Source organism: Clinocottus analis, unplaced genomic scaffold, assembly GCF_023055335.1.
Source record: "Clinocottus analis isolate CAN_PGR_092001 unplaced genomic scaffold, fCliAna1.0.p SCAF_19, whole genome shotgun sequence".
NCBI classification, from domain to species: domain Eukaryota; kingdom Metazoa; phylum Chordata; class Actinopteri; order Perciformes; family Cottidae; genus Clinocottus; species Clinocottus analis.
This window is the reverse complement of record NW_027175920.1, coordinates 11,496,807-11,521,585: the sequence shown is the minus strand read 5'-3', so window position 1 is coordinate 11,521,585 and position 24,779 is coordinate 11,496,807. Positions and strand designations below refer to the sequence as shown.

The 24,779-nt window shown below is 44.8% G+C and overlaps 1 protein-coding gene across 3 annotated transcripts; it reads left to right on the top strand.

The window, feature by feature from the left end:
- The first annotated feature begins 1,464 nt into the window (after window positions 1-1,464).
- Window positions 1,465-23,596, top strand: ep300a (E1A binding protein p300 a). Of its 3 annotated transcripts, none has more exons than XM_068582559.1 (31): window positions 1,465-1,924; window positions 3,777-4,444; window positions 5,462-5,641; window positions 6,012-6,342; window positions 7,081-7,194; window positions 7,535-7,774; window positions 8,162-8,267; window positions 8,414-8,539; window positions 9,374-9,491; window positions 9,836-9,977; window positions 10,375-10,449; window positions 10,638-10,723; window positions 11,033-11,185; window positions 11,548-12,027; window positions 12,186-12,594; window positions 12,745-12,863; window positions 13,175-13,238; window positions 13,558-13,733; window positions 14,702-14,790; window positions 15,909-15,989; window positions 16,771-16,827; window positions 16,916-16,993; window positions 17,108-17,175; window positions 17,381-17,531; window positions 17,926-18,072; window positions 18,192-18,305; window positions 18,452-18,617; window positions 18,853-19,020; window positions 19,192-19,353; window positions 19,540-19,821; window positions 19,951-23,596. In XM_068582559.1, the coding sequence occupies exons 1-31, from the start codon at window positions 1,831-1,833 to the stop codon at window positions 23,176-23,178; spliced, it is 8,472 nt and encodes a 2,823-aa protein (XP_068438660.1). In that variant the 5' UTR covers window positions 1,465-1,830; the 3' UTR covers window positions 23,179-23,596. The 3 variants fall into 3 exon arrangements, with proteins under 3 accessions (XP_068438660.1, XP_068438661.1, XP_068438659.1); XM_068582560.1 differs by having other exon boundaries at window positions 7,081-7,200; window positions 7,535-7,732; XM_068582558.1 differs by having other exon boundaries at window positions 7,081-7,200.
- The last annotated feature ends 1,183 nt before the right edge of the window (window positions 23,597-24,779 follow it).

Below are 24,779 nucleotides of genomic sequence, written 5' to 3'. Positions count from 1 at the left end.
CCTGTTCAATTAGAAGACCATTTATCTCTAGGAAAGATGTGCAGTCTTACTTTAAATCATGCCAATTGAGAACACTGAATAAAGATGATGGATTTGTGATAGAAGCCCATGTTTTCCGACTCCATTTCTAGTAGGACATTTGATAACTTACATGTATCCCAAAAAGGCCTGAATCCAACAGGTTTAGAAAGACAGTGTACATAGTTTGTGTAAGTCCTTTACTCCTCTTCTTGAATATTTCCCACTTCTGACAGCAAACACATTTGTTTTTTATTCTTTTCCAAATGGTTCTTGTCCCACTGGACAGACATTAGGAATACTAAATGGCCAACACACATTTCGCAAAACTTTATTCTAAATTGTAGCACAGAGGAAGTTTTGAAACTTTTTTGTATTACAGTATTAAGGTCAGGAAGCACAGACATTCTCATGAGATTCTTGTTTCAGTTAATCCAATGGTGGAGTAATTCAAAACAACAACGCAATAAACGTCTCCTGTTATTGTACGTGAATGACACAATGAATGAATAGCTGTGGTACAGTTACATCTCCAGTATGTCTGCTCATGAAGGTTTAAAAGAAAATGTTGGCTTTTCGAAACAGACTATTGCTTTCCAGTAAGACTATGGGATGATTTTGAACACATGCTGGAGGTTTTATTCAGTGTGACCCATATGAGAAAACATGAAGTTGCGACTCAAGGAGCAATTTTACTTTTTAATGCAGCACAAATACTTGACAACAAGTGGCCAAGTTAAGGCTGACAGCTGTTTTGGTGAGAGAACAACAAAGGGAGAGCATTTTTTCTTTTGACTGAGGGAGCCAACTTACAAGCAGAGTCAACACCAAGACAGGCTGGGAAAAGAAATGATCTTATGGAGTTGTAATTGTATGCATGCGGTCACCATTTTTGCCTGATTTAAAGCAAACAAATCAAAATAAGGCAGACATGACTGGTTCTTCTTAATAAGTGATTGAGTCAGTTATTGAGGATTGAAGTTCCAACAAGTCTATCCATTTACGCATTGTTTTCAATGTTTAAATCCACCATGGTCTACTGCTCAATTTGTTTATTGTTGCTCTTTTTAAAAGTTTACATTTCTGACTGCAAAGCTGATAAACAATTGGATTACTTGCATTTAAGATAACTGTTGAATGTAATCCAACTTTAATCTTTGCTAAACCTTACCAAAAAGGCAGATGCAAGTTCAGGTTGTTACATGGATGAATTTCATAATAAAAACTTTTATTACATTTTTTTTACATTTGTTACATGCAATGCCAACAAACAAGCATTATACTTTATCCACCATTGCAGCTGCAAATTTGTCAGCTTAATTTTTTTTATTTGCATCTGTTCATCCTTACCCGCTGCCACCAGCAGCACAACCATCACTTCGCAGGCAAACAAGCCTTTACTGCCCGACATTGTCTCCATCCAGACTCCGCTGGAAAGGAGGTAGAAATGACGGATGCAACCATGGAAGATGGGGGACAGTTTATATACATTCAAAGAGGCTGTGTAAGTTAAGAGGGAAGCCGCTGCGTGTGTCTCCCTCTTTACTTTCACCGACCCCCTCCTACTCCGCTGGCAGAAATTTATAAAGAACAAAAAATCCGACGAGGGAGGGGGGTTGATATACGCCGAGGCTGAAATCGAGAGGCGAACCCAGGGAAAGAGGAGTAATTTGTACACGGGACTTTCCCCCTCTTAGTCCCCCAAAAGGAGGGGGAAAAGTCGCAATATTGGAAACGAAAAGGAACGAGCTTCTAAGGGCGTGAAAACGTCTGCAATTGTGGATACTTTATATATTTTTATTTCGAAAAAATATGGCCGAGAACGTTCTGGACTCTGGCCCGCCTTCAGCCAAGAGGCCTAAACTCTCGTCTCCGGCACTTTCCGCGTCCGCCAGCGATGGAAATGGTGAGTATTGTGATAAGATATCATTTGTTACGCCGTTATTCGTTAAGTTAGTTGTTTTTTGGTGGCTTGGGATAACTTGAGGGAGCAGGAAGACGCGGGATTACTCTTCTGTTTTTGTCGTAGCTCGCTAGCGTTAGCTCACTGGTAGTGAGTGTGTGTCGGACGTGAAGAGGAGCTAGCATGTATGCTAACAGCCATTTTAGCCGGAGGTAGCTGTGTTAGCATTAGGCTAGCTAGCTGAATGCGGGTCCTCAACTGACGGTCCCGGGTCTAATGGCTACTGTAGCCGGGTGGATCATAAACTCACTGCCAAGCCAACTTATGATAAAGTTGTTGGTGTTTTATAGTTGTGCCACATTGACAGCCAGCTACAGCTACCCCTGTTCTGTTATTTTAGTTTTCAAGGCTTCACGCGTCCAAAGCGATCTGTTGTGTTGCCCCATCATAACTCGGACCTTTCCCCAACTAACGTCAGCCACCGTTGATACTGTTCTGCAAAGCAGAGGGTGTCGATGGTTGGGAGGCTTTCCTTGTGTGAGGGACACGTTTAGGCCCAAATGTCCGACTGATTGTTAAACTCCGATTGCCATTGTTGGTTTGTTTTTTTGTGGATGGCGTGTGACAGCAGCTGGAATAGTGGCCCGAGAGCCAAACTGTGGAGCATGGACAGCGCCATGTCCTGCCACTGCGATATTAACCACCGAGTCGAGTTAGCAAGAAAATGCTGCTTTAAACGTACAATAATCATTTTAATTACATGATAATTTATTTTGGAAATGAACAGCTGCATATTGGGCTGTCCACTAAACTAAAGTTGTCTTTCCAGGCAGTCAGCATCTGTGCAAAGGGACATTTACGGTTAAATAATTCAGACGTAGCTAACATTTATGTTACCGTGCATGCTATACTGTGTGCGCTGTCAAGTAAGGGATCTGATTATAAGGGGTGCAATTTATTGCACCTCGATTGATTGTCTCCTAATATTGTTTGTGACACTACCATGCAGTGTTCACAGTGAAGTTGAGAAATATAAGCATATGACCATTTCAAAAGATTGATGGAGAAATTATTACTTCTACCACCAAAAAGCAGTTTGTAAATAATGTTTGCTCGTTATAACAGATTTGTAAATTTTCAGATTTAGCTCATGAATCATTAAGATGCAACTGCAGATTATTATTATTATTGTTGTTGTAGATCAATCACATGTTAGCCCAGTCACAATTCATTAAAATGAAACAATGGCAAATGACAACCAAATGTGACAATTAAGACTAAATTAGATTTTGTCCTTTTTTAAGAAAGAGAGAAAAAAGGGGTGTTGTGGAGGGGGGCAACATGTATTTTGTTTGATTGCCTGAGCTGTTTGCTGTTGAACTCTGGATACAGATTGACACAGTGAGTGTGCGTCTCCACCAACATGGCTCCATTTTGTGTTGTTACTTCTACATCCATTTGTCACCTTGTCTCTACAAACCTGTCTTTGCAACATGTTGAATCACTTTACTGGTAAAAGATTCTCTATGAGTGCAGGCCATGTGGACATGTGTGTTTGCATTAATGTTTGTGCATGCAGCGCGACATGCACAAGTTCTTCTGGATGTCAATTAAAGTTTAGTGCTCAGTTGTCTTACGCTTGATGGTGTTGTCGAAACACCTCAAAGCAGCTTTTATTGTTTTTTTTGTTTTTTTTACATGTCAGTCATGCTCTGTCATGCTGAAAAATTAAGGATTATACCAGTTAACATGGCTGTGGACCTTTACAAAAGAATCTTCCATTCACCTTTCACTGCTTTGTCTCCCATCTCATTGACTCTCCCCACCTAAACTTTTCTTCTCTGCTCCATTTTAGATTTCGGCTCATTGTTTGACTTGGAGCATGATCTCCCAGACGAGCTCATCAGCTCTAATGAATCCGGCCTGGTTAATGGTGGGGACCTCAGCCAGTTGCACACTACTCTGGGAGGGGGACCTGCTGGGCTGGGTTCTGGAGGAGGCAGTGGAGGGGCAGGAGGAATGGGACTTGGACTTGGCGGAGGTCAGGATGCGGTGGCCAAGCACAAACAACTGTCAGAGCTTTTGCGTTCAGGGGCACCCACCTCGACCCAACAAGGGCACCAAGGAGCCATGGGCAGCCCAGGAGGCCCCAGCGCCATGGGGCAACACTTGGCGAACATGAAGGCATCTCCTGGCCAGGGGCCTCCGCAGATGATGGGCCAGGGGCAGCAGCAGCATCTTTCTCCTCAGCAGCAGGCCAACATGATGCAGCAGCAACAGAATGCGGCAGCTGGAATGATGGGTGGCATGAACAGGGCCATGATGGGAGCGCAGCAGAAAGGCAATAATGGACAGCAGCAGCCAGGCATGATTGGGAGCCAGGTGATGAATGGCTCCCCCAGGATGAGCTTCGGGAATCAGGGGATGGGTGGCAACAGCAACCTGTTGGCTGAGACCTTACAGCAGCAGGGAGCTGGGGGCCAGGCCGGGATGAGAGGCCAGCAACCGGGAGCAATGAACAAGGTAGGCACTCTTTCAATTAGGTTTTATGGAATTAAGAAATAATAAGAAGGTTGTAAATGCCATTTGGGGTGAAATTTAGAAGCCTGTACTTCAAGTACACATTTAAGAACACAGTGTTTGTGGAACTCACATTATATTCTAGTTCATGTTCAAAACATGTTATTCTTGCCCAAAACCTTACTTTTTAAACAGAAACATGGATTAATTCAGGCTTATACTTGGAGTTGTAGTTGAAGAAAACTGCTCTTCCTCGATTGACAGTCTCACAAGAGTGACATTTGCAGTGAAAGGCTGCCGCTGCTTCTGCTGCTGAATAAAGGTGGTGGAGACACGGGTGTTAGCCATAGAGATCAAAAGCAGTGAGAGGGTTTTCAGTTTAGGTATAGAAAAGTTAAAAAAAAATGCTGTGGACCCTCTAAAGGGGGAACAAGGGGAAAGAGACTTGGGTAGGGATGAGGAATGGATCACTGATTTAAGCTAAAATTCAAATAACTCATTCAACGTGCAGGTAAAAAAGAGGACGTATTCATGTCGGATTACTTTTACACTCTACTTGCTACTACCGTTACTTATATCAATGTTAAGTTTTGGTTTGCATTTAATTACACATTACTTGATGCGTTAATCTGGTTAACTAATCTCGAAGTACATTTTCAATTTTCAGTAGAGGTTAACTTAATGGCACTTGAGCAGTAGGAAGCTCTAGTGGAAAACATGTGTTTTTTTGGGAGATGGAAACCTTTTCTTTAAAAGTGTTGTAGTGTAAAGACATGTTCACAGGTCCTGCTCAAGATCAGAGATCTTTGGGAAACACTGGAAGATTATTATGTTGCAAAATGGTAGAATACAAAATAATGTTGCATGTACAGTTAAAATGCAGTCATTAATAAGGTATGTGAAATGTGGTTCCAACAAAGTTAATGCCTGAAGTATTCCACTTCACTCTATTCTAATCTTCATATCTCTTCATCGTTTTCACTAATCCCCTGTCTCCATGTTCTCCATTTGTATTCCTAGATGGGGATGATGGGGAACCCAGGGGGCCCTTTTGGAGGTGCATATACAGGGCAGGGGAATCAAGGTCTGGGAGGCGCAGGGCTGGGCCCTCAGCTCCAGAACAAAGGTCCTCTGGGCAACAGCCTGGCCCAGTTCAATGTGGACAAGAAGAACCAGCCCATGCAAGGAATGGCCGCCATGGTAAGGAACAAATGTAAACTTTGGAAAAATGTTTGTGTCAGATGAAAGTATGAGTTTTACTATAATTATTTAACTTTTAAGTTGGCAGATTTAAGTATCAGCTCAAAATGATTCTCTTGTCTTTCCTCGCTTCCGTCCTGACTTTTACCCGCTGCACCACTGTGCTGCTCTGGGTTCCTTGTTTCTTTTCACCTAACTTACTTACTTCTTATTGAAATTTAAATGCCATCGCTGCTGTTCTTCGACTGTTCTTCCTCTCCCTACTCAATTGTACCTTCTACCGTCCCTCTCCCTATGTCTCATCTATTTACTGCCCTTGTCTCATCCACATCACCCCTTCTTATTCCCACCCACCTTCTTTTCTCACCAGGGCTCCCAGCAATCACAAACGGGTGTGGGCGGTCCCTCAGGCGCACCTGTGGGAGGAGCCCCGGGGATGCTGCCCAACGCTCAGGCAGGTCTGGTTGGTCCCGGCGCCCAGGTTTCGGCAGCGTCTGCTGCTGCCGGAGCACCACCCACGGCTGACCCTGAGAAGCGCAAGCTGATCCAGCAGCAACTGGTACTCCTGCTTCATGCACACAAGTGCCAGCGGCGGGAGCAGGCCAACGGGGAAGTCCGGCAGTGCAATCTGCCTCACTGTCGCACTATGAAGAACGTCCTCAACCACATGACTCACTGCCAGGCTGGCAAGTCCTGTCAGGGTAAGTTGAAGGGATGCTGCATGCCCCTGCACTTAGGGGATAGTCATGATATGTTCCTATGTTTGGCAAGGACGCTTGTAACAGATACATTTGTGTTATGAAGAATAATAGTTATTGTGTCTTTTACATCATAATCAACAAACACAATGAGATCATGAGCATCCTTTATCCATCCAGTTAAGAAATGTTGACCGTATATTCCTTTCCTCGCGATTGACATGGCCAGTATAGGTTTTTGTGAAACAGCACTGATTGTTTTGTTCTAGCTCTGTATTGGACAGATGCCACTGTGCATGCTCAGAGACGAGGTTCAGAGTGTTGACACTGACTTGATATCTAAGGTTGATGAGCTGAGAGAAATTAACTACACTGGCTGTGCTCCTCATAATGAAGGAAGTTCACCCAAAGCAAAGGTAAAGCTCTTAGGCAAACAATGCAGGAGGCATAATCCATATATATGGTTCTGGCTACACAGACCGTACCTGTAAGTATGTTTATAGTTTTGTTTTGGGTAGCAATAAATGGATGAAATTACACCGGCATCAAGTTATCTTTCTAACAATTTTCTATGTCAGCCGTTTTAAGGTCACAGGCAGGCATCTCTAGGTTCATTTAATTCATTTGTTTTTTTCCACAACCTCACTTTCTGTTGTTTTTGTTGTCCTGCCCATTCCCCCGCCCTTATATACCTCTGTTTTTCTAAACTCTGCCTGTGTTTCTGCCCATTTTCATCCTTAGTTCCTCACTGTGCATCATCAAGGCAGATCATCTCCCATTGGAAGAACTGCACGCGGCATGATTGTCCTGTCTGCCTGCCACTGAAGAATGCTGGAGACAAGAGGAACCCGCAGTGTGAGTGTCTGTATCTGACCAAATAACGTTATAAATTCCTTTCGTCATACTACATTGTACGCTAAAATGTTGTTGTCCTATTGTGTTATTGCTATATTATCATCAATTGTATTCATGGGATTTTGCAAATATGTTGCTATAGAAAGACAATATTGCCTGGCTTCACTCTGTCCTTGATTGGAGCTAAACATAATCCATAGTGAACCAAATGATAATATTTTGATTGGCTGAGTTTTTGGTATAAATATTCAGTCCCATAGTTGTCTTATGCTGAGTTTTTTCAATAGTCTGTGGCGCAGATCAGATGTATTATTAACACTCTCCTCTTATGTCCTCACAGCTCTACTCGGTGCAGCCGCTGCAGGTCTGGGCAGCTCTCTTGGGGCAGTACCCGGGGGCCAACCAAGTACTCCCAACCTCAACCCGCCGAGCCAGATTGACCCCAGCTCCATAGAAAGAGCCTACGCAGCCCTGGGCCTCACCTACCAGGGCAACCAGATCCAGGCTCCGACTGCCCAGCCCAATATGTCCAACCAAGGTTTGCAAGGCCCGACTGGCATGAGGCCTCTGAACCCAATGGGTCAGTTCACTTGCTTCACTCTGCAGAAAGATTTACTTTTCCCGGATTCTGATAGCACTGATTGTTTAGCCTTTTTCCAGTCCAGGAAGGGATTATTTTATTTATTTATTTTCAGAAAGACTTGATAGTAGTCAGGTATAGCCAGAAGGAACTCTTAAAAGTTCCTGCCAAAAGTTTCTTTCAAAGAGCTCTAGATAAAAACATAGCGTAGCTCCATAGATGCAGTCGGATAAGCACCGCGAGAATATGCTTTTAATGCCATGTAGTTTGAAGACATTATGGGGTTACGTGTCCAAGAGCAATATATAGCAGCATATAACCGTGTTTATTATTAGTAGGGAAACAAAAGTAATGCAAACTTATGAGGTCCCGTCCTTTCCTGTGTAGGTGCAAATCCTATGGGAGTCAATGGAGGTGTGGGAGCTTCCCCTCAGAGCCAGCAATCCAGCCTGCTGCAGGATACCATGATGCACCTCAATGTGAACAGCCAAGGGTAAGGGGTCACACAGGCATCTTGTCCGGTGGATATTGTAATTAGAAGTACCTATCATGGCTACAACTGACCAGGGCACACGCAACGATGTGTTTTTATTTTTGAAGACGTTGATCAATAAAATGATGCCTTCTTATCTCTCCCAGTCTGTTAAATGATGCCAGTGGGGTCGGGTCCATGCCCACAGCAGGCCCTCCCTCTTCCTCAGGCATGAGGAAAACCTGGCATGAAGACATCACGCAGGACCTACGGAACCACCTGGTACACAAACTGTAAGTATTAAAGAGGAGCTCCACACCTTTTCTTTGCACTATGCATTTAATCACATTCCTGTTGTCGTATCGTGTCTCTACAAGTGTTTTTTTTCTTTTTCAACAATGCGCGAGTGTAGATGGTAATAGATGCTTGGACTTAAAAAAAAAAAGAAGTTCAGTTAAGCTGGCTGACTGTTGCTCCAGTTTGTGCCTCTCACACATAACTGTGAGTAACATTAGCAAGTCCATCATAAACGCTGGCAGAGAGGCAATGTTGTACATAAATATTTGTATTCCTCTTCAGCGACAGTAAATGCAACTCATAGACACTGTAACACTATTGGAGCATGACAAGATATTCATTGCGGGTCTTGGACATTTCGGTCATGGATCTGCTGCTTCTGCTTAAACTCTCCTTCTGATAAAGGCACAAGACCTGTCATTTCTGAATCTCACTTTGCTTTGCTATGCGTCTTGTTTTAACTATGGTCTTTCATCACACTTTGATATACCTGCATACCATGTTGTAAATCCCTCTATAAGTAGATCAAGTTATTTCGGGTGACAGGATGTATGAGATGTTCATTGTGGGATGTTTTTAATTTTACACGTTCAATGGTAAAATGTAATGTATAGAACTGAAATAAGGACATTTATTGCTGACGAACAGTAACGTTAACCACAATAAGCACCGGTGCTAGAACTATGCAGCGGCGACCAACGAAGGTAACCACACGTAAATTAGATAAAAATTGTCATCTTTGTTTTGAAGCAATACTTTTTACTGAGACCGGGGTTACGTTCAATGTTTCACTTCCTATTCTCCTCTTTTTGCTCTTGTCACACCCACAGTGTTCAGGCCATCTTTCCGACTCCAGATCCCGCTGCTCTCAAGGACCGCCGAATGGAGAACCTGGTGGCCTATGCCAGAAAGGTTGAGGGAGACATGTATGAGTCGGCCAACAGTAGAGTAAGTTGCTCTCTCTTCTTTACTCAGTGTGTTACAGAAAAGAAGGGAGAGACTGCTGGGAAGTTTTCCTGTCATTTTGCAGCTGAAGCCAGCCACTCAAAAGTAAAGAAATTCACAGTTTTTAGACCTAGGTAAGAAACCCCCATAGCGTATGAGCTTGACTTATGAATTACTTCAAGTTTACTGCAGCAGCATCTCCTGTTTGTCATACTGTTGCTGTCAGAGGTCCTCAAAAACAATTTAGTAGTGTTATTTGCACCGTAGATTTTCAAAGAGCTCCTCAATGTTGGAGAAGTTTATCCCCTCGCCACATTTTCCTTATTTTATTACCCTCTTTTTGACAGGCTGAGTACTACCACCTGCTAGCGGAGAAGATCTATAAGATTCAGAAGGAGTTGGAGGAGAAGAGGAGGACCCGGCTCCAGAAGCAGGGTTTGGGCCTCGGTCCTGCCGGCATGGGTCACCCCCCCACTGGACTGCCTCCAAGTGAGTGGACCTGCAGCATATGTGGACTTTGATGAGCTAATGTTCAACATGTAACAATTCAGCCTTGTTTTAAATCTCTGACCTCGTGTTTTGAGGTTTAAAACAAACATCCCTGTAGTTTGCCACTGCAGGGATGTTTGTATCATATTGTTTGTCCTCGATGTCGTCTTTTTAGAGCATTGAGTACAACGTAAGGACTCAATTAAGTACATTTTGAAGATATAGGCTGTGTTGTCTATTGAACCAAGGGTGCCGCCAACAGATTTAAAAAGTGACAGAACAGACCTGTTTGTTGGACAGTTGTCCTACCTGATTGGAGAATGTTCAACATGAGACTGAGAGGTTTTCCTCTTACTTTTGTAACGATCTTCTAAATCTAATTTTCCTGTTTTTACAGACGGTCCCCTCCATGACCCATCAATGGTGCGACCAGCTGGACCAAATCAGATGGTCAATAGGATGCAAGGCCCAGGTAAAGAACAACTGGGAACCAGGAAACTTTCATTTGTTGTACCAGAGAAACATTTTGTTTTAAGTCAAAGAGACAGAAACAGGATTGCAAGATTTTCACCAAAAATGGTTTACTCGGGCTATTCTTTGTCCTGGAGTTGTCACTGCATTGTGGCCAGGGCACCATTAACAGTCTCTGTGCTCTGTCAGGTATGAATCAGTTCAATCAGATGGGGATGCAGTCTATGGGCCAGAGGTCCACGCCTCCTCTCCCCATTGGAGCATCTGCGAACCAGGTCAGTACTGAACACACCCAAATTATCACACAGTTTTGATTTTAATGTGCCCATAAACACAAAGCTCACGTGTAAACAAAAATACTCCAGACTACGAAACCCTTCAGCACAATTCCATTCTTTACACTCAAATAGAAATTTGATATCCACCAGGAAGGAAATCTTAAGCATTGCCACTCTGAATAGGCGGAAAATGAATTGTTAAAAAACAAGATTACAAAAATGCTGCTTTTACCAGTCAAATGATTTGATAGAAAAAGTTGCATAGGCATTTTTTTAATCCCTGCTCGTGCCCTTTGATACCTCTAGATGGCAATGGCCGGTCCCAGGATGGGGCAGCCTAATGTCAACCAGCTGCAGAACCAGTATCTGTCCCAGGGACAGTTTCCTGGATCAGGGCCAGGTGTTGGGACACCTCAGTCTGGGATGGCCCAACCTGGAGCACAGACAGGCATGGCACAGGTAAGGTGGCCTAAAGTCATGTTCTCGTTAGTCAGAAGCCCCTTTCACACAGAGATTATAATACAATACTGCTGTAAAGAAGAATAGATATTCAAAGGATACAGAGAATTATCTTTTTTATGCAGCAGAGTATTTAATAGTGTACTTCCTAACACTTAAGTATTGTAGATGCTAAAATAAAACAGGTTTAACAGTGCCTGCAGTAAAAGATGCCTAAAATGATACACTTGAGGACTTAAGTTAAATAACTTCTCATGTCAAACATGCTTGATACCTTTTTAATTGAACTACTTTCTGTGCACTATTCTCATCTGTGACCCGGCTCGTCACCTTTATCTCTCTCTTCTTTTCCTAAAACACAGATGGGCACTCCTCCCTCTCTTCCAGTGGCTAGCCCTCTAGCACAGCCAGGGTCTGCCGGTGGACTCAGTGGTGTCTCCTCAGTGGGGCCCATGGGTCCTCAGAGCGTGGGTGGAGGAGGTCCCAACTCTGTTGGAGCCTCTGCTGCCTCGATGACTCCACCTAACGCAAGCCAGCAACCCAACTCCATCCCCCACTTGGCGGCCATGCGTGGCTCACCCTCCCCTGCTCACAGTCGGTCTCCTACTCCTCACCAAACACCCCCCAGACTAGCGGGGTCCCAGACCCCACAGCCACACACCCCTAATGCATCACAGCTGGGTCCACCTTCAGCCCCCCAGCAGAACCAGCTTGGCCAGGGCCCCGGCTCCAACAAGCCTCTCCAGCAGCAGCACATGGGGTCCTCTGGTTCGACCACTCCGTCTCACCCTGGGTTGGGTTCCAGTTCAACGCCGCATGGTGCTCAGCTGCCGCGCACTCCGGTCAGTGGGATTTAGCCTTTTAGATACTTGAACGCTTCAGGCCATTTCATTTTAAGACCAATTTACTTTATTCCACAGAGTCTATTGATCATGTAGCAGTAATCAACAACAATATATATTAATCTTCGGCTTTTCTTTCGCTCTCTCTCTCTTTCTAGTTGTCCCAAAAGGGTTCATTTCCAGCAGACAGTCAGGCCCATACTCCAGCCTCTGTTAGCAGCCTGGACACTTCTTCCCAGCAGCCACAGTCGAATGCTTCAACTACCAACCTCGACCCCAAGATGGAGGTCAAGCAGCAGGATGATGAGGACGAGAGCGACACCGGCAGCTGCTCCAAAGGAGGAAAGCTCAGTAACATGAAAATAGAGGAAAAGCCTATGAAATCGGAGATGAAAAAGGAGGAGTGTTCTGCAGAGGGAGGTAAAGGTGTTCCCATGGATGCATCAACGACGATGCCGTCGGTGAGCGTCAAGATGGAAGACAGGAAACCGGAGGTAAAGAAGGAGGTGAAGGACGAAGAGGAGACGTCGGACTCGTCTTCAACACAGGCCCCAGTGAAAAAGAAGAGTGAGGATGATTTAAGTTCATAGTTTATTTCTGATCTTATACGCTTAGGCTTCCTTTTGAACATCTACTTTTATATGAAGCAGTGTAAAATGGACGTGTTATGCTTACTCTTTCATCCCCTTCACCGCTCTTATTTCTGTTTCATCCTAGTCTTCAAGCCAGAGGAGCTTCGTCAGGCCTTGATGCCCACACTCGAATCTCTCTACAGACAAGATCCAGAGTCTCTGCCCTTCAGAATGCCTGTAGACCCACAACTGCTGTGCATACCCGTAAGTATCCCGCTGAGGTTGAGATGTATTTGTTCCTGTGCTTTGTATAAACGGTGCTGTCAGTGTTCACCATGTCACTGTGTTCTTCTCCTCACCGGCTTAGTCTTTACCGTCTTTGGTGGTAGTTCCCTAACTTTGTGAGAATTTGTGAGCAAATCCAACATCTCTTAATCTCTTGACTGCTGTTGCTTGTGCTGTATTTACCAGGATGTAGTTTCCATGCGTCTGGCTTTACTTGTGTGCATGCCACATAAAACTAGGCGAAAAGTTATAACTGCACAATTTAAAACATGCCCGTTGTGTTCTTTCAGGACTACTTTGATATTGTGAAGAACCCCATGGACTTGTCCACTATCAAACGAAAGCTGGACACAGGTTGGTACAGACAAGACATGCTGTGGTCATAACTGGGAAATATAATGGAGCACAACTAAAGATTAATCACATTTTGGATGGCTTTGTAGAAGTGTGTTTATGTGAGTAAGAAATGTAAAGACAAACATTTTGTCCGCCCCGCCCCATCGCATTGCATTTGTCATGCTGTTTTACAAATGACAGTCTTCTGTATCTATTTCATTTGACACAATATGTAGCTTTCTGGCATGTAATAATAAGCCAACTATGTGTAGTTTGGAAAGTCTTTTTAGTTGTTTTTTTTCATTCCACCATCCCCTGCTTTGTGTTTTGGTTGTAGGTCAGTACCAGGAACCCTGGCAGTATGTGGATGACATCTGGGTGATGTTCAACAACGCCTGGCTGTACAACCGCAAAACATCCAGGGTCTACAAGTACTGCTCCAAGCTGGCTGAGGTGTTTGAGCAGGAGATTGATCCTGTCATGCAGAGCCTTGGCTACTGTTGTGGGAGGAAGGTGAGACAGAGTGCTGGATTAAAGACTAGATGGGTTGAATTGGAAATGTATTATTATTACAAATGTATTATTCAACATCGGCTGATTTGCCTTTTTATATATGCCATTACATTTGTCACTTCTTTATTTTGTGGGGACTCTCCCTCTATATTTAGTCTAGAAAAAGTTGCGTGCAGCACAGTGATGGCACCAATAAGTTTAAGTTTTGAATCAAACTTTTTTTCCTTCTGTGTCTTCCGATGAGCTATAGAAATTACAACTTTAAGTCTGGATAAGGTGGCGCGTATAAAGGTTGTGAATATGTTTCAGATGTAGAAATTTACTCCCATAATTCATATCTGGAAAAGGAAGCAGTGAAGCGGGTTCATAGCTAAATTTGGCTTGGGCATACCAACGCCATATCATATTTCAGTCCTCCTTAGATTCAGCTATTTTTGGGTTTTACAGGCAAATAACAATATGATTGGCTCTTATTATGAGAGGCTGCACGAAGGGTTGCTCCTGACAAAGGCGCAAAGCAAAGTAGCCCTCAACGTTACAGTAGCTGTAATTACCTTTTTACAAAACTAAGCCAAACTGAAATTGGTTGAACTCCACTCCAGTGACTGGTTTAGGTTTCACAGCTTTAATGTGGGATGTTAATAAATATATATATGTATAATCATAATTTTATTTTATCACATACTTTGCAATGTTCACATCCCAAGCAATATGTGTAACCATAAAAATATAACATTTTCCTTACAATCATTTATTCAGACATCAATAATTTGTAGAATGGAAACATGAAAATCATATTATAGCGACACGGTTCCACTTCAAGTCTTGTTTGACGTTAAGTTCCCTTTAATTGTATCATATGCAGTACCAGTTAATGTAAACTACCCTTTATCCGATGAGGTGGGTGTGACTGAAGTTAAGTGATTACTATGTTCTTTAACCCGTTTATTTTTGTTTCTGTCCATCAGCTGGAGTTCTCTCCTCAGACATTGTGCTGCTACGGAAAACAGCTGTGCACTATTCCCAGAGATGCTGCTTACTTCAGCTACCAGAACAGGTATGGAGGGAGTGAAATGCACATGTATAAAGGGTGGAGGGATAACTTGATGGATGGATGGCTCAGTAAAAGAGGAAGGGATTATAATTGAGATGACTTGGGGAATGAGACTACCAATAATGAAAGCGTATATTGAACTGAAGTCTCCTGAGTCAGATTAGTGTTCCTCTGATTCATTTTGGTTCCTCAAACGCTTCTCTTCACTTCATGTTCCCCGGTTTTATGCCTTCATGTGGTGCCTAAAGCACTGGCGTTTTAACAGTCGGTCCTATTTTCTCACATTCTTTAAGTTGTTTTTGTTGTCATTAAACTGATCTATAAATAACATTTTAGTGCAGAATGCTTTTTCAAGCATTTTTTTTTCTCCAAAAATATCTAGTTTTTACTGGTGCCATTTGTGCTTTTGCATAACATTTTATGGGCATCGTCTTTGAGGAAGAAGCAGCAATAATGCAAACATCCTACTTTTGTTTGTTTTTTGCAACACGGTGGTCCGTTCCTTTCAGATTTTTTTATTTTTATTCTTCATGTCGGATTTCACACACCCATAAAAACCTTATAGGAATGTGAAAGGGCCGACTTTAAAATGAACCGCTCGTATGAATGAACAGTCGTCTGTGCTTATTTGTTCGGTGTCTGTATGATGTCCCGTTGCCACATCACCTTGAGCTCCTGTTAATTCTGCTCCTGCTCTGTTAGCGGTGATGGTGGTTGTTGTTGCCCAGCCTCTTAAGTCTAAATTGCTAATCTGCGCGTTGCCTCGGCTCTCTGCTGCGGGTTGTCTTGGATGTTCGTCTCGTCCTTGCTCCATTTGACCTGTGTCCTCCCTTCCAATGGCTGTGATCTCAACATTGGCTTGCTTTTGTCTTTAACAACCATGCGCTTCCAAACCATCCCCCATCCCCTCACCGCCCCCTCACCCCTCAAAATCATGACTGGCTGTTGCGATGACGACTTCCTGCTGTCCTGCGCTCCCACTTGCTGCCTGTAACGCTTGTGGCACCCTGCCTTGCCCATGTCCTGTACCAATGGGTGACTGCCCTCCCGTGCGCTGTCTGTGATTGACTGTGCTGCGGGGAATGGTGTAGTTCACCAACATTTGGGCTTGTTGCTAACAGGTACCACTTTTGCGAGAAGTGTTTCAACGAGATCCAGGGAGAGACGGTTTCCTTGGGCGACGACCCCACCCAGACGCAGACGTGAGTATTAGTCTATTCAACAAGCCAGATAACTCAAGTTAAAAATGATTGTTTCTGTTTGAAATATGATCATCTTTCAGCCACATTCCTGAGAGTAGTAATAGCTACGTGTTTTTTTTAATATTTTCTGCCGACTCTGCTGTTTTTAAGGGAAGCTTCTATTGAGTTTTGAATAAAATTCATATTTTATGATGTAATGAGAAAAAAATGATAAATGTAGATATAATTTACTGTGTAGTTAGCCGCTGCTACACTATTTTGTTTAATACAGGTGTGTGCCTCCCTTTATGTGCAGTCACAGTTTATTGACTGACAGCAACAAATATGGATTGAAGATATATATATATATATATATATATATATATATATATATATATATATATATATATATATATATATATATATATATATATATACATACACACATATACATACACACACATACATACACACACATACATACATATACATATATATACATACATCACCAGTGACGACGCCAGTTCCCTTACTGAGAAGTTCAGAGATTTCCAACTAGAAGCACTCAGAGTGGCTGCACAGAAAAGTTTTAGCGCCCTGAAAAAAATTGTCTATTGACTCTGTAGACTAGTCTTTATCTGCAACTAGGCAAAAATACTAGATTTGAATTTGAAAAAAAAGCTGTGCAGCATTAATACGTCAATGTTATGAATGAAGCTTTAGAATATTTCAGTTCAGCCTCAGTGCATATTGACAATTTCCTCTTCTGCATGTTTTCATACTCCCTCCTAATTAATTTCAGATCAATAAACAAGGATCAGTTTGAGAAGAAGAAGAATGACTCACTGGACCCTGAACTGTAAGTTAACTGTCTGCCATTCATCAAACATTACATTTCAGGGACGTAAGAATGTAATTTGTATCTTCATCTCTGTCTCTTCTTGCAGGCTTGTTGAATGTATGGACTGTGGGCGCAGGATGCATCAGATCTGTGTCTTGCATCATGAAACAATCTGGCCATCGGGGTGAGCAGCAACTTCTAATTCCAGTATTCCTCAAGATTCATGTGAAAGTCCTCATGCCTTTTGCTAATTATATTTTGAATGTAATTAAAATGACTCAACCTTGTCCCACGATAGTTTTGTATGTGATGGCTGCTTAAAGAAGACAAACAAGACCAGGAAAGAGAACAAGTATTCTGCAAAAAGTAAGCGGCAATGCGTCTATTCATTTCATCCATATGTTCTTTACATGCTGTGATATCTTTGAACACTGATGTACTGAACTGATGTACTGATGTACTGTATATATCCGGAAAAAACACAATACTATATCAAATTTCTCACAGCTTATTTCTCCCCTTGCTGTTTTAGCAGCTAAATAAATACAATTGTTTGCTCTCCCCAATTCAGGGTTGCCCCAGACAAAGTTGGGCAGTTACTTAGAGATGAGGGTGAATGAGTTCCTGAAGCATCATACCCACGCCGGCGCTGGAGAAGTCTTCATTCGCGTCGTCCACGTCTCTGACAAAGTGGTGGAGGTCAAACCAGGCATGAAGTCCAGGTACAAGAACAAGACACAACGGAGTTTGAGATTCTGGTCTAGTTTGCTGCTTACAACCACATTTGTGTGTCAAATATATAAACAGACTTTGCAAAAAGTTCAACCTGTGTCACCATTAATCATAAAACGTGATTGTTGTTTTGTTTTTTTTACAGAGTTTTATGTGATATGTGGAAGAAATGTGTTTGTAATCAGAATTCATGCAGATAGATTCATTTAGAATTTTTCTTTTTCTTTTTTTTATTTATCAAATCAAAATTAAATGAAGTATTTTCTGTTTGACTTGAGTGAGCGCGGTGCAGAGTAACTGCTAATATGTTATTAATGTGGATATATTCTCTGTTGTTCTATTTTACAATCAGTAAGTTTAGATACTTTATGTTTTTGTCTCCAGATTCGTGGACAGTGGAGAGATGTCCGAGTCTTTTCCATACAGGACAAAAGCCCTTTTTGCATTTGAGGACATTGACGGAGCGGACGTCTGCTTCTTTGGTATGCATGTTCAAGAGTACGGATCCGACTGCCCTCAGCCCAACCAGAGGTAAGGACATCCCGATATCAGGAACTGTATAAGTGCCGTCTTTTTTTATTCTTGTATATGGATTTATTGTTGGCAAGATCAGTTGTATATTACAACATGTTTCTCTTTCACCCACTCAGGCGAGTTTACATCTCCTACCTGGACAGTGTTCACTTCTTCCGGCCTCGCGGTCTAAGAACAGCAGTCTACCATGAAGTCCTCATCGGCTACTTGGAATATGTCAGGAAGTTGGGGTGAGTGCTGCTGCTCATGGATGATTTATTTTTGGTCATGAGGTATGCAAATGTTAATTGATATCTGACATGTCCCATCACAAAGTTTACTTAAATCTGCAAATGAATTAACTTATTGTGTACGGCCTCTCTTATGTCCTCTTCAGCTACACCAACGGGCACATCTGGGCCTGCCCACCGAGTGAAGGAGACGACTACATCTTCCACTGTCACCCTGCAGACCAGAAGATCCCAAAGCCCAAACGCCTCCAAGAGTGGTACAAGAAGATGCTCGACAAAGCTTTGGCAGAGCGGATAGTGCACGATTTCAAGGTAGGGAGGCAGCATTTGTCTTTATTCCTGTATGTGTTGGGGGAATTGTATTTTAATTTATTGTTTTAGATTGAGGTGTGTGTGTGTGTGTGTGTGTGTGTGTGTGTGTGTGTGTGTGGCACAGCAATGAAGATTAACTCCAGTGTACATGCATGTGACGGTAGGGCTGATGGGAATGACTGATTTGGAAAGCATCCTTGTAAAACACTAACTGTAATTATTTCTACCCCAATAGGATGTCTTCAAGCAAGCAACAGAGGATCGTTTGACCAGTGCAAAGGAGTTACCTTACTTTGAGGGAGACTTTTGGCCTAATGTGTTGGAGGAGAGCATCAAAGAGCTGGACCAGGAGGAGGAGGAGAGGAAAAGGGAGGAGAACAACACGTCCAATGAGAGTATTGATGTAAGAATGCTGCGGCCTATTAATGAGTTCATACATTCAGTATTTATTTTGCTGTGTGGGAGAGGGGTGAAGGAGAAAGAAGGTTGGCGTCATGAAGAACAGTTTCAGCACCATGAGATTGCTTGAGCTTTTTTTAAGGTGATACTGATATTCCCCTTCTTTCTTGTGCAGGAAACAAAAGGTGACAGTAAAAATGCAAAGAAGAAGAACAACAAGAAGACGAGTAAGAACAAGAGCAGCCTGAGCCGGGCCAATAAGAAGAAGCCGGGGATGCCCAATGTCTCCAATGACCTTTCGCAGAAACTCTATGCCACTATGGAAAAACACAAAGAGGTATGACTTTTTAAATTTTGTACCTATGAATCGCTCGTACTTATTTAAATGCATGCACCATATCATTCGTACGCAAGAAACAGAAGTAGTGGAATGTGTAGACTGGGGGGAAAAAAGCTAAATTTGGTATTAAAAGAGCACATTTTACATGTCCCCCATCTGTTCCCCCTCTGTTTCCTCTTCTAGGTGTTCTTTGTGATCCGACTGAGCGCGGCACCCATGGGAAATGCATTGCCCCCTATTTCAGACCCGGATCCCCTGATGGCGTGTGACCTCATGGACGGCCGCGATGCTTTCCTGACATTGGCCCGTGACAAACACCTGGAGTTCAGCTCACTGAGGAGGTCCATGTGGAGCTCCATGTGCATGTTAGTGGAGTTGCATAACCAAAGCCAGGACCGCTTCGTTTACACTTGTAATGAGTGCAAGCACCACGTGGAGACTCGTTACCACTGTACTGTCTGTGAGGTGAGTTGGAGGAAGGTAGTTCGTACGGTAGTAATGACAAAAATAAACATTTCATTAGACTTATAATGTTAATATAGAATCTGCTACGTATCATGTCTAAACAACTATAATTTATACCCTTCCTCACAGGATTACGACCTCTGCATCACATGTTACGCTACTAAGACTCATGTGCACAAGATGGAGAAGTTAGGCCTCGGTTTAGATGATGAGAGCAACAACCAGGCTGCCGCAGCCACTCAGAGCCCTGGAGACTCTCGCCGCCTCAGCATCCAGCGCTGCATCCAGTCCCTCGTCCACGCCTGCCAGTGTCGAAACGCAAACTGCTCTCTGCCGTCCTGCCAGAAGATGAAGCGCGTTGTTCAGCACACAAAAAGCTGCAAGAGAAAAACCAACGGTGGCTGCCCCATCTGCAAGCAGCTTATCGCCTTGTGTTGCTACCACGCTAAGCACTGTCAGGAGAACAAGTGCCCGGTTCCGTTCTGCCTGAACATCAAGCACAAGCTCCGCCAGCAGCAGCTGCAGCACAGACTCCAGCAAGCCCAGATGCTACGAAGGAGGATGGCCAGCATGCAGAGAGTGGGCCAGCCCGCGCCTGGAGGAGCTCCCGGTGGCAATGGCCTGCCTTCTCCAGGACCCAACAATGGAGGGACTGCTCCTGGTACGCCTACATCTATCGGCACGCAGCCTCCAACCCCACAGACACCCACCCAGGTGAACATGCCCGTCCATTCTCAGCAGCAAGGAGTTGGGATGGGCGGAATGGGAGGAATGGGAACACCGGGCCAGCAACAGCAAGTTCAGCAGCAAGGTGGTACCATGGCCCAACAACACCATTTGCATCAGTTTCAGTCGGTGGGTGGAGCAGGTGGAGGGGGGATGATGAACTCTCCTCAGCAGCAGATGGTGCCTCAGCTCCAGCAGCAGCCTCCCAATGTCCAGCAGCAGCAGCAGCACCCGTTGCCTCCGTACAACCCCAGGCCGCCTGGGGCTTCCCCTCTCCATCAGTCCCTGGGCAAACCTGGCATGGGTCCAGCCACCCCACCGCAGCAGCAACAACAACCCAACCAGGGCCAGGGGTCCATGCCTGTTCAAGGCCAGCAGCAAGGGCCCCCTCTGGCTGCTGTGGAGACTGCTCTAAAAATCCAACGCCTCGCAGAGACCCAGAGACAGATGGCACAGGCTCAAGCCCAGATACGTGGCTTGGGACAGGGGGGCATGATACCCCCACATGCCCACCACCAGAACACCCAGGCCCAGATGGGCATGCCCCACATTGGGGCCCAGGGCATGTCCTCCCAGACTCAGGGAGTTGTTGGCAGGACTATGTTAGACCCACAGCAACAGGGAATGCTGGCAGGGATGCAGCAAGGTGGCCCTCAGTCGCAGTTGCCACCTCAAGTTCAGCAACAACTCCAGCAAGTCCAGCAGGGAGGCGGTGGACAACTTCAGCAAGCAAACCAGCAGTGGGGGCCTGGCGGTCCAGCCATGAACCCACAACAAAGGCCCGGCATGATGGGTCACATGGCACCGCAGCCTGTAGTGGGTCAGCAGCAGCAAATGAATCAGCAGCAGCCGCAACCAGGAAACCGCGGGCTGATGCAAGTGATGGGTGTACCGGGAGGGGCAGCAGGGGCACCCAATTCTATCGCAGCTGCAGCTGCATCAGGAAATCTTCCCCAGGGAGCACTACAAGACCTCCTGAGGACACTGCGCTCTCCAAGCTCACCCCTTCAACAGCAGCAAGTCCTCAACATCCTTCGTTCCAACCCAACCCTCATGGCTGCCTTTATCAGGCAGAGAGCAGCCAGATATCAAGGTGGTCAGGGTGGCCCAGGAGGAGCAGGAGGGCTGCCACAAGGGGGCCCTGGAGGTGTACGGTTCCAAGGGGCTGCTGGAGTGCTGCCTGGTGTCGGAGGGCCTGGGGCTAACCAGCTCGCTAACATGGATGGACAACAGCAGGTTAATGTGAGCCAGCCAGGGATGAACATGGCTCAAGTTGGAGCAGGGGGAGGGAATATGCCTACTATGACTCAGCTTCAGCAGTTGCAGCAGCAGCAGCAGCAGCAGCAGCAGCAGCAGCAACAGCGGCCGATGTTGCCTGGCAATCTACAGCAACAGCAAATGGCTGCATTGCAACAACAGCAGCAGCAACAGCAACAGGGAGCAATGCAAGCAGGACAACAAGGCAACATTACCAATATGACTCCACAGTTCAGAGAGCTGTTGATGAGACGACACCTGCTGCAGCAGCAACAGCAACGACAACAACAACAGCAGCAGCAGCAGCAACAACAACAGATGGGAAACCATGGGCAGTTCCAGCAACCTCAAGGACTCCAGCAGCAGCAAGGCCAGCAAGGTTTTATGCAGCCTGGCCAAGGACAGCCAGGGATACCCCCCTCTTCACAACCCCAACCTGGCGGCGGAGGTGTAGGGGGTCCCCAGCAGCAGCAGCAGGGAGCACCGCAGGGTGGGCAAGGCTACTCCAACTCCATGTCACAAGTAGCTGCAGCGCTCCATCAAAGGCTCCAGCATCAGATGCAGATGCAGCAGCAGCAACAACAGCAGCAGCAAAATTCAATGGGTGGGCTTCAAGGACAAGACGGAGGGCCAGGTGGAGGCGCGGGAGGACCAGTAGGGCCTCCGCTACAGCCAGGACAAGGCGGACCAGGGCAGGGGCAGCAACAGCAAGGTGGTGTTGGAGTAGGTGGAGGGCCGCCATTGCCGCAGACGTCCCAAGGCATGCTTCACCAGAACATCCACCAGAGGCTCCTGCAGCAGCAGCAGCAGCATCTCGGCGGGGGCTCCCCGGCCCAGCACAGCAGTCCTATGAGTCCCCAACAGCAGATGGTGCAGTCCCCCCACCCGCACCTGCAAGGACAAGGAGGACTCGGCCCAGCAGGGTCGCTCAGCAGTCAGGTCAGGTCGCCTCAACCCTCGCCGCGGCCGCAGTCGCAGCCGCCGCACTCCAGCCCGTCCCCGCGCATGCAGCCCTCCTCCCAGCCGCAGCCCTCGCCTCACCGGATCTCCCCGCAGACCCAGACTGGCTCGCCCCACCCCGGCCATCTAGGTCAACATCACCCAAGCATGGCCCCACCCCAGCCCCCACAACCCCAACAGCAAGGGCTGTCGCAGCAGCAGCAGCAGCAGCAGCCGGGTGGATCAGATCCCGGTCAGTTCAGCTCGGAGCAGAACTCCATCATGTCGCAGCTGAGTGGGATGACGGGGATGCACGGCGGGCCGGGGGGGCAGTCGGACATGTTGGGTGGGAATAATAACAGCAGCAACAATAACAATAACAACAACCAGGAGCTTGGAACGAACATTAACCACAACAGTTTAGACCATATGTAGCCTTGACTCCGTGCTGTCTCTCTGTCCTGATGCTCTGATCAGTTTTCCCCAAACGACAAACTGCCATGAAAGGAGAGCGAGGCGGGACTACTGCTTTTGGGGTTTTAGAAGTTTTTATTTTTTATTTAAATATTTTTGTGATGTATAAATAAGAACTGAAGCTTCCTTCCTATGGGAGATGCAACATAAATCTTAGAAGTCAAATGAATAAATTAAAACAATGGTAAGTTATTGCTGTTAATATATATCTATATATTTTTGCCAATTGTGTACAAAAAGGTGGAAGGGCAGTGTTTCAGGTTGAAGATATTTCTTCCTTGGTCTATGACACAATATTTTTGGGGACTGAGAATTTTGCCTTTTTATGAATATTTTTAAGATTTTAAATGTGGCTAAAAATTAAAGTTGACACAATGTACTTTTTTTATTGTTTTGTTTTCCTCCTCAAATACCATCATGTCATAATTGTATCTATATTGCAGAGAGTAAGTATATTTTATTTCTGAATTTATTGTTTTTTCCTCCCCTGAGTGGATCATCATACAAGCATCAACATATCTTCTGATACAGGAATTGTTTTCTGGACAGTTTTCACAGCAATGTACATTTTACAGCGACTGCAACAATTCATATATATATAGAATACATTTTATATGATAGGTGGGTGAGAGGGTGCGTTAAATGCAGTTTGATTTTGACAGCTTTCCTAGTTGTTAGTTTTTTGTTGTTGTTTTTGACAGGAATTATAGGTTGGAATTAAACCTCATCAGTGTTTTGGGGAGTGGGTGACACTGACGGCGGGTTTGGTCGCATTTTTTTTTCTGCAAAAAAAAAAAGGCCAGATCCGCAGAACAAATCCTTGCACCCATGGGCCACCGCTCCACCCTCCATGTCCTATGAATGTGCTCACCTTCCTTATCCCGATTTCCCTGCCTCCCCCCGGACGAGCTGTCGGCGTCCAATCGGCTGGCTGTTGAAGGCGTATCGTGCCCCCGTTTGAAGCTGGCCAAGATTAAGAGGTTGCGCGTGTACATATATTACAGCCTTGTTTATGAACTGTGACGTGGAGAAGAGGTCGATAAAGTTGTTTTGGGCTGCAGCGGTTTAAGAAAATCCTGCCTCCTCAAACCCCAACGGTTTCCCCTTGAGTCCTCTTCTCTTCTGCTTTTGTTCCTCATCCTCATGACTGCCCCTCAACCAGATTTGATTCAATGTTAGTACTGTACAAAGTAAGAAATGGTGGACTTAGATACTGTTTTTGTAATGAAAGTGAAACATGTAAAAGAAAAAAAAATAACCTGTATATACTTTAAAACCTTATGAGCAGATGAATTATGTTCTGCTGCTTGTTTCCCCTCTCGTTTGATTGGATATTTGCTGTATCTGTAAAAAAAAAAAAAAAAAAAAAAAGGAAAAAAAACTACAAAAGTACTCCTGAGCTACTGTACAGTATTGAGATTTTTTTCTAAAAAGGTACAGTGTCGGGTGTAGTAGGTCACGAGCACCAATGCGCCTTTTCTGTGTATTTTTGACAAGGTTTTAGGGAGGGAGAGGTTATTGCAACAAGTCACACACACACACACCTGAACAATCTCAAAACC

What these genes read in the sequence shown, in the direction of transcription:
- ep300a (XM_068582558.1), top strand. Translation starts at nt 1,831, where the DNA reads ATGGCCGAGAACGTTCTGGACTCTGGCCCGCCTTCAGCCAAGAGGCCT. An exon ending in CTCAGCTGCCGCGCACTCCG is followed by an intron (nt 12,028 to 12,185) that starts GTCAGTGGGATT and finishes CTCTCTTTCTAG; the next exon opens with TTGTCCCAAAAGGGTTCATT. An exon ending in ACCACTGTACTGTCTGTGAG is followed by an intron (nt 19,822 to 19,950) that starts GTGAGTTGGAGG and finishes CCTTCCTCACAG; the next exon opens with GATTACGACCTCTGCATCAC.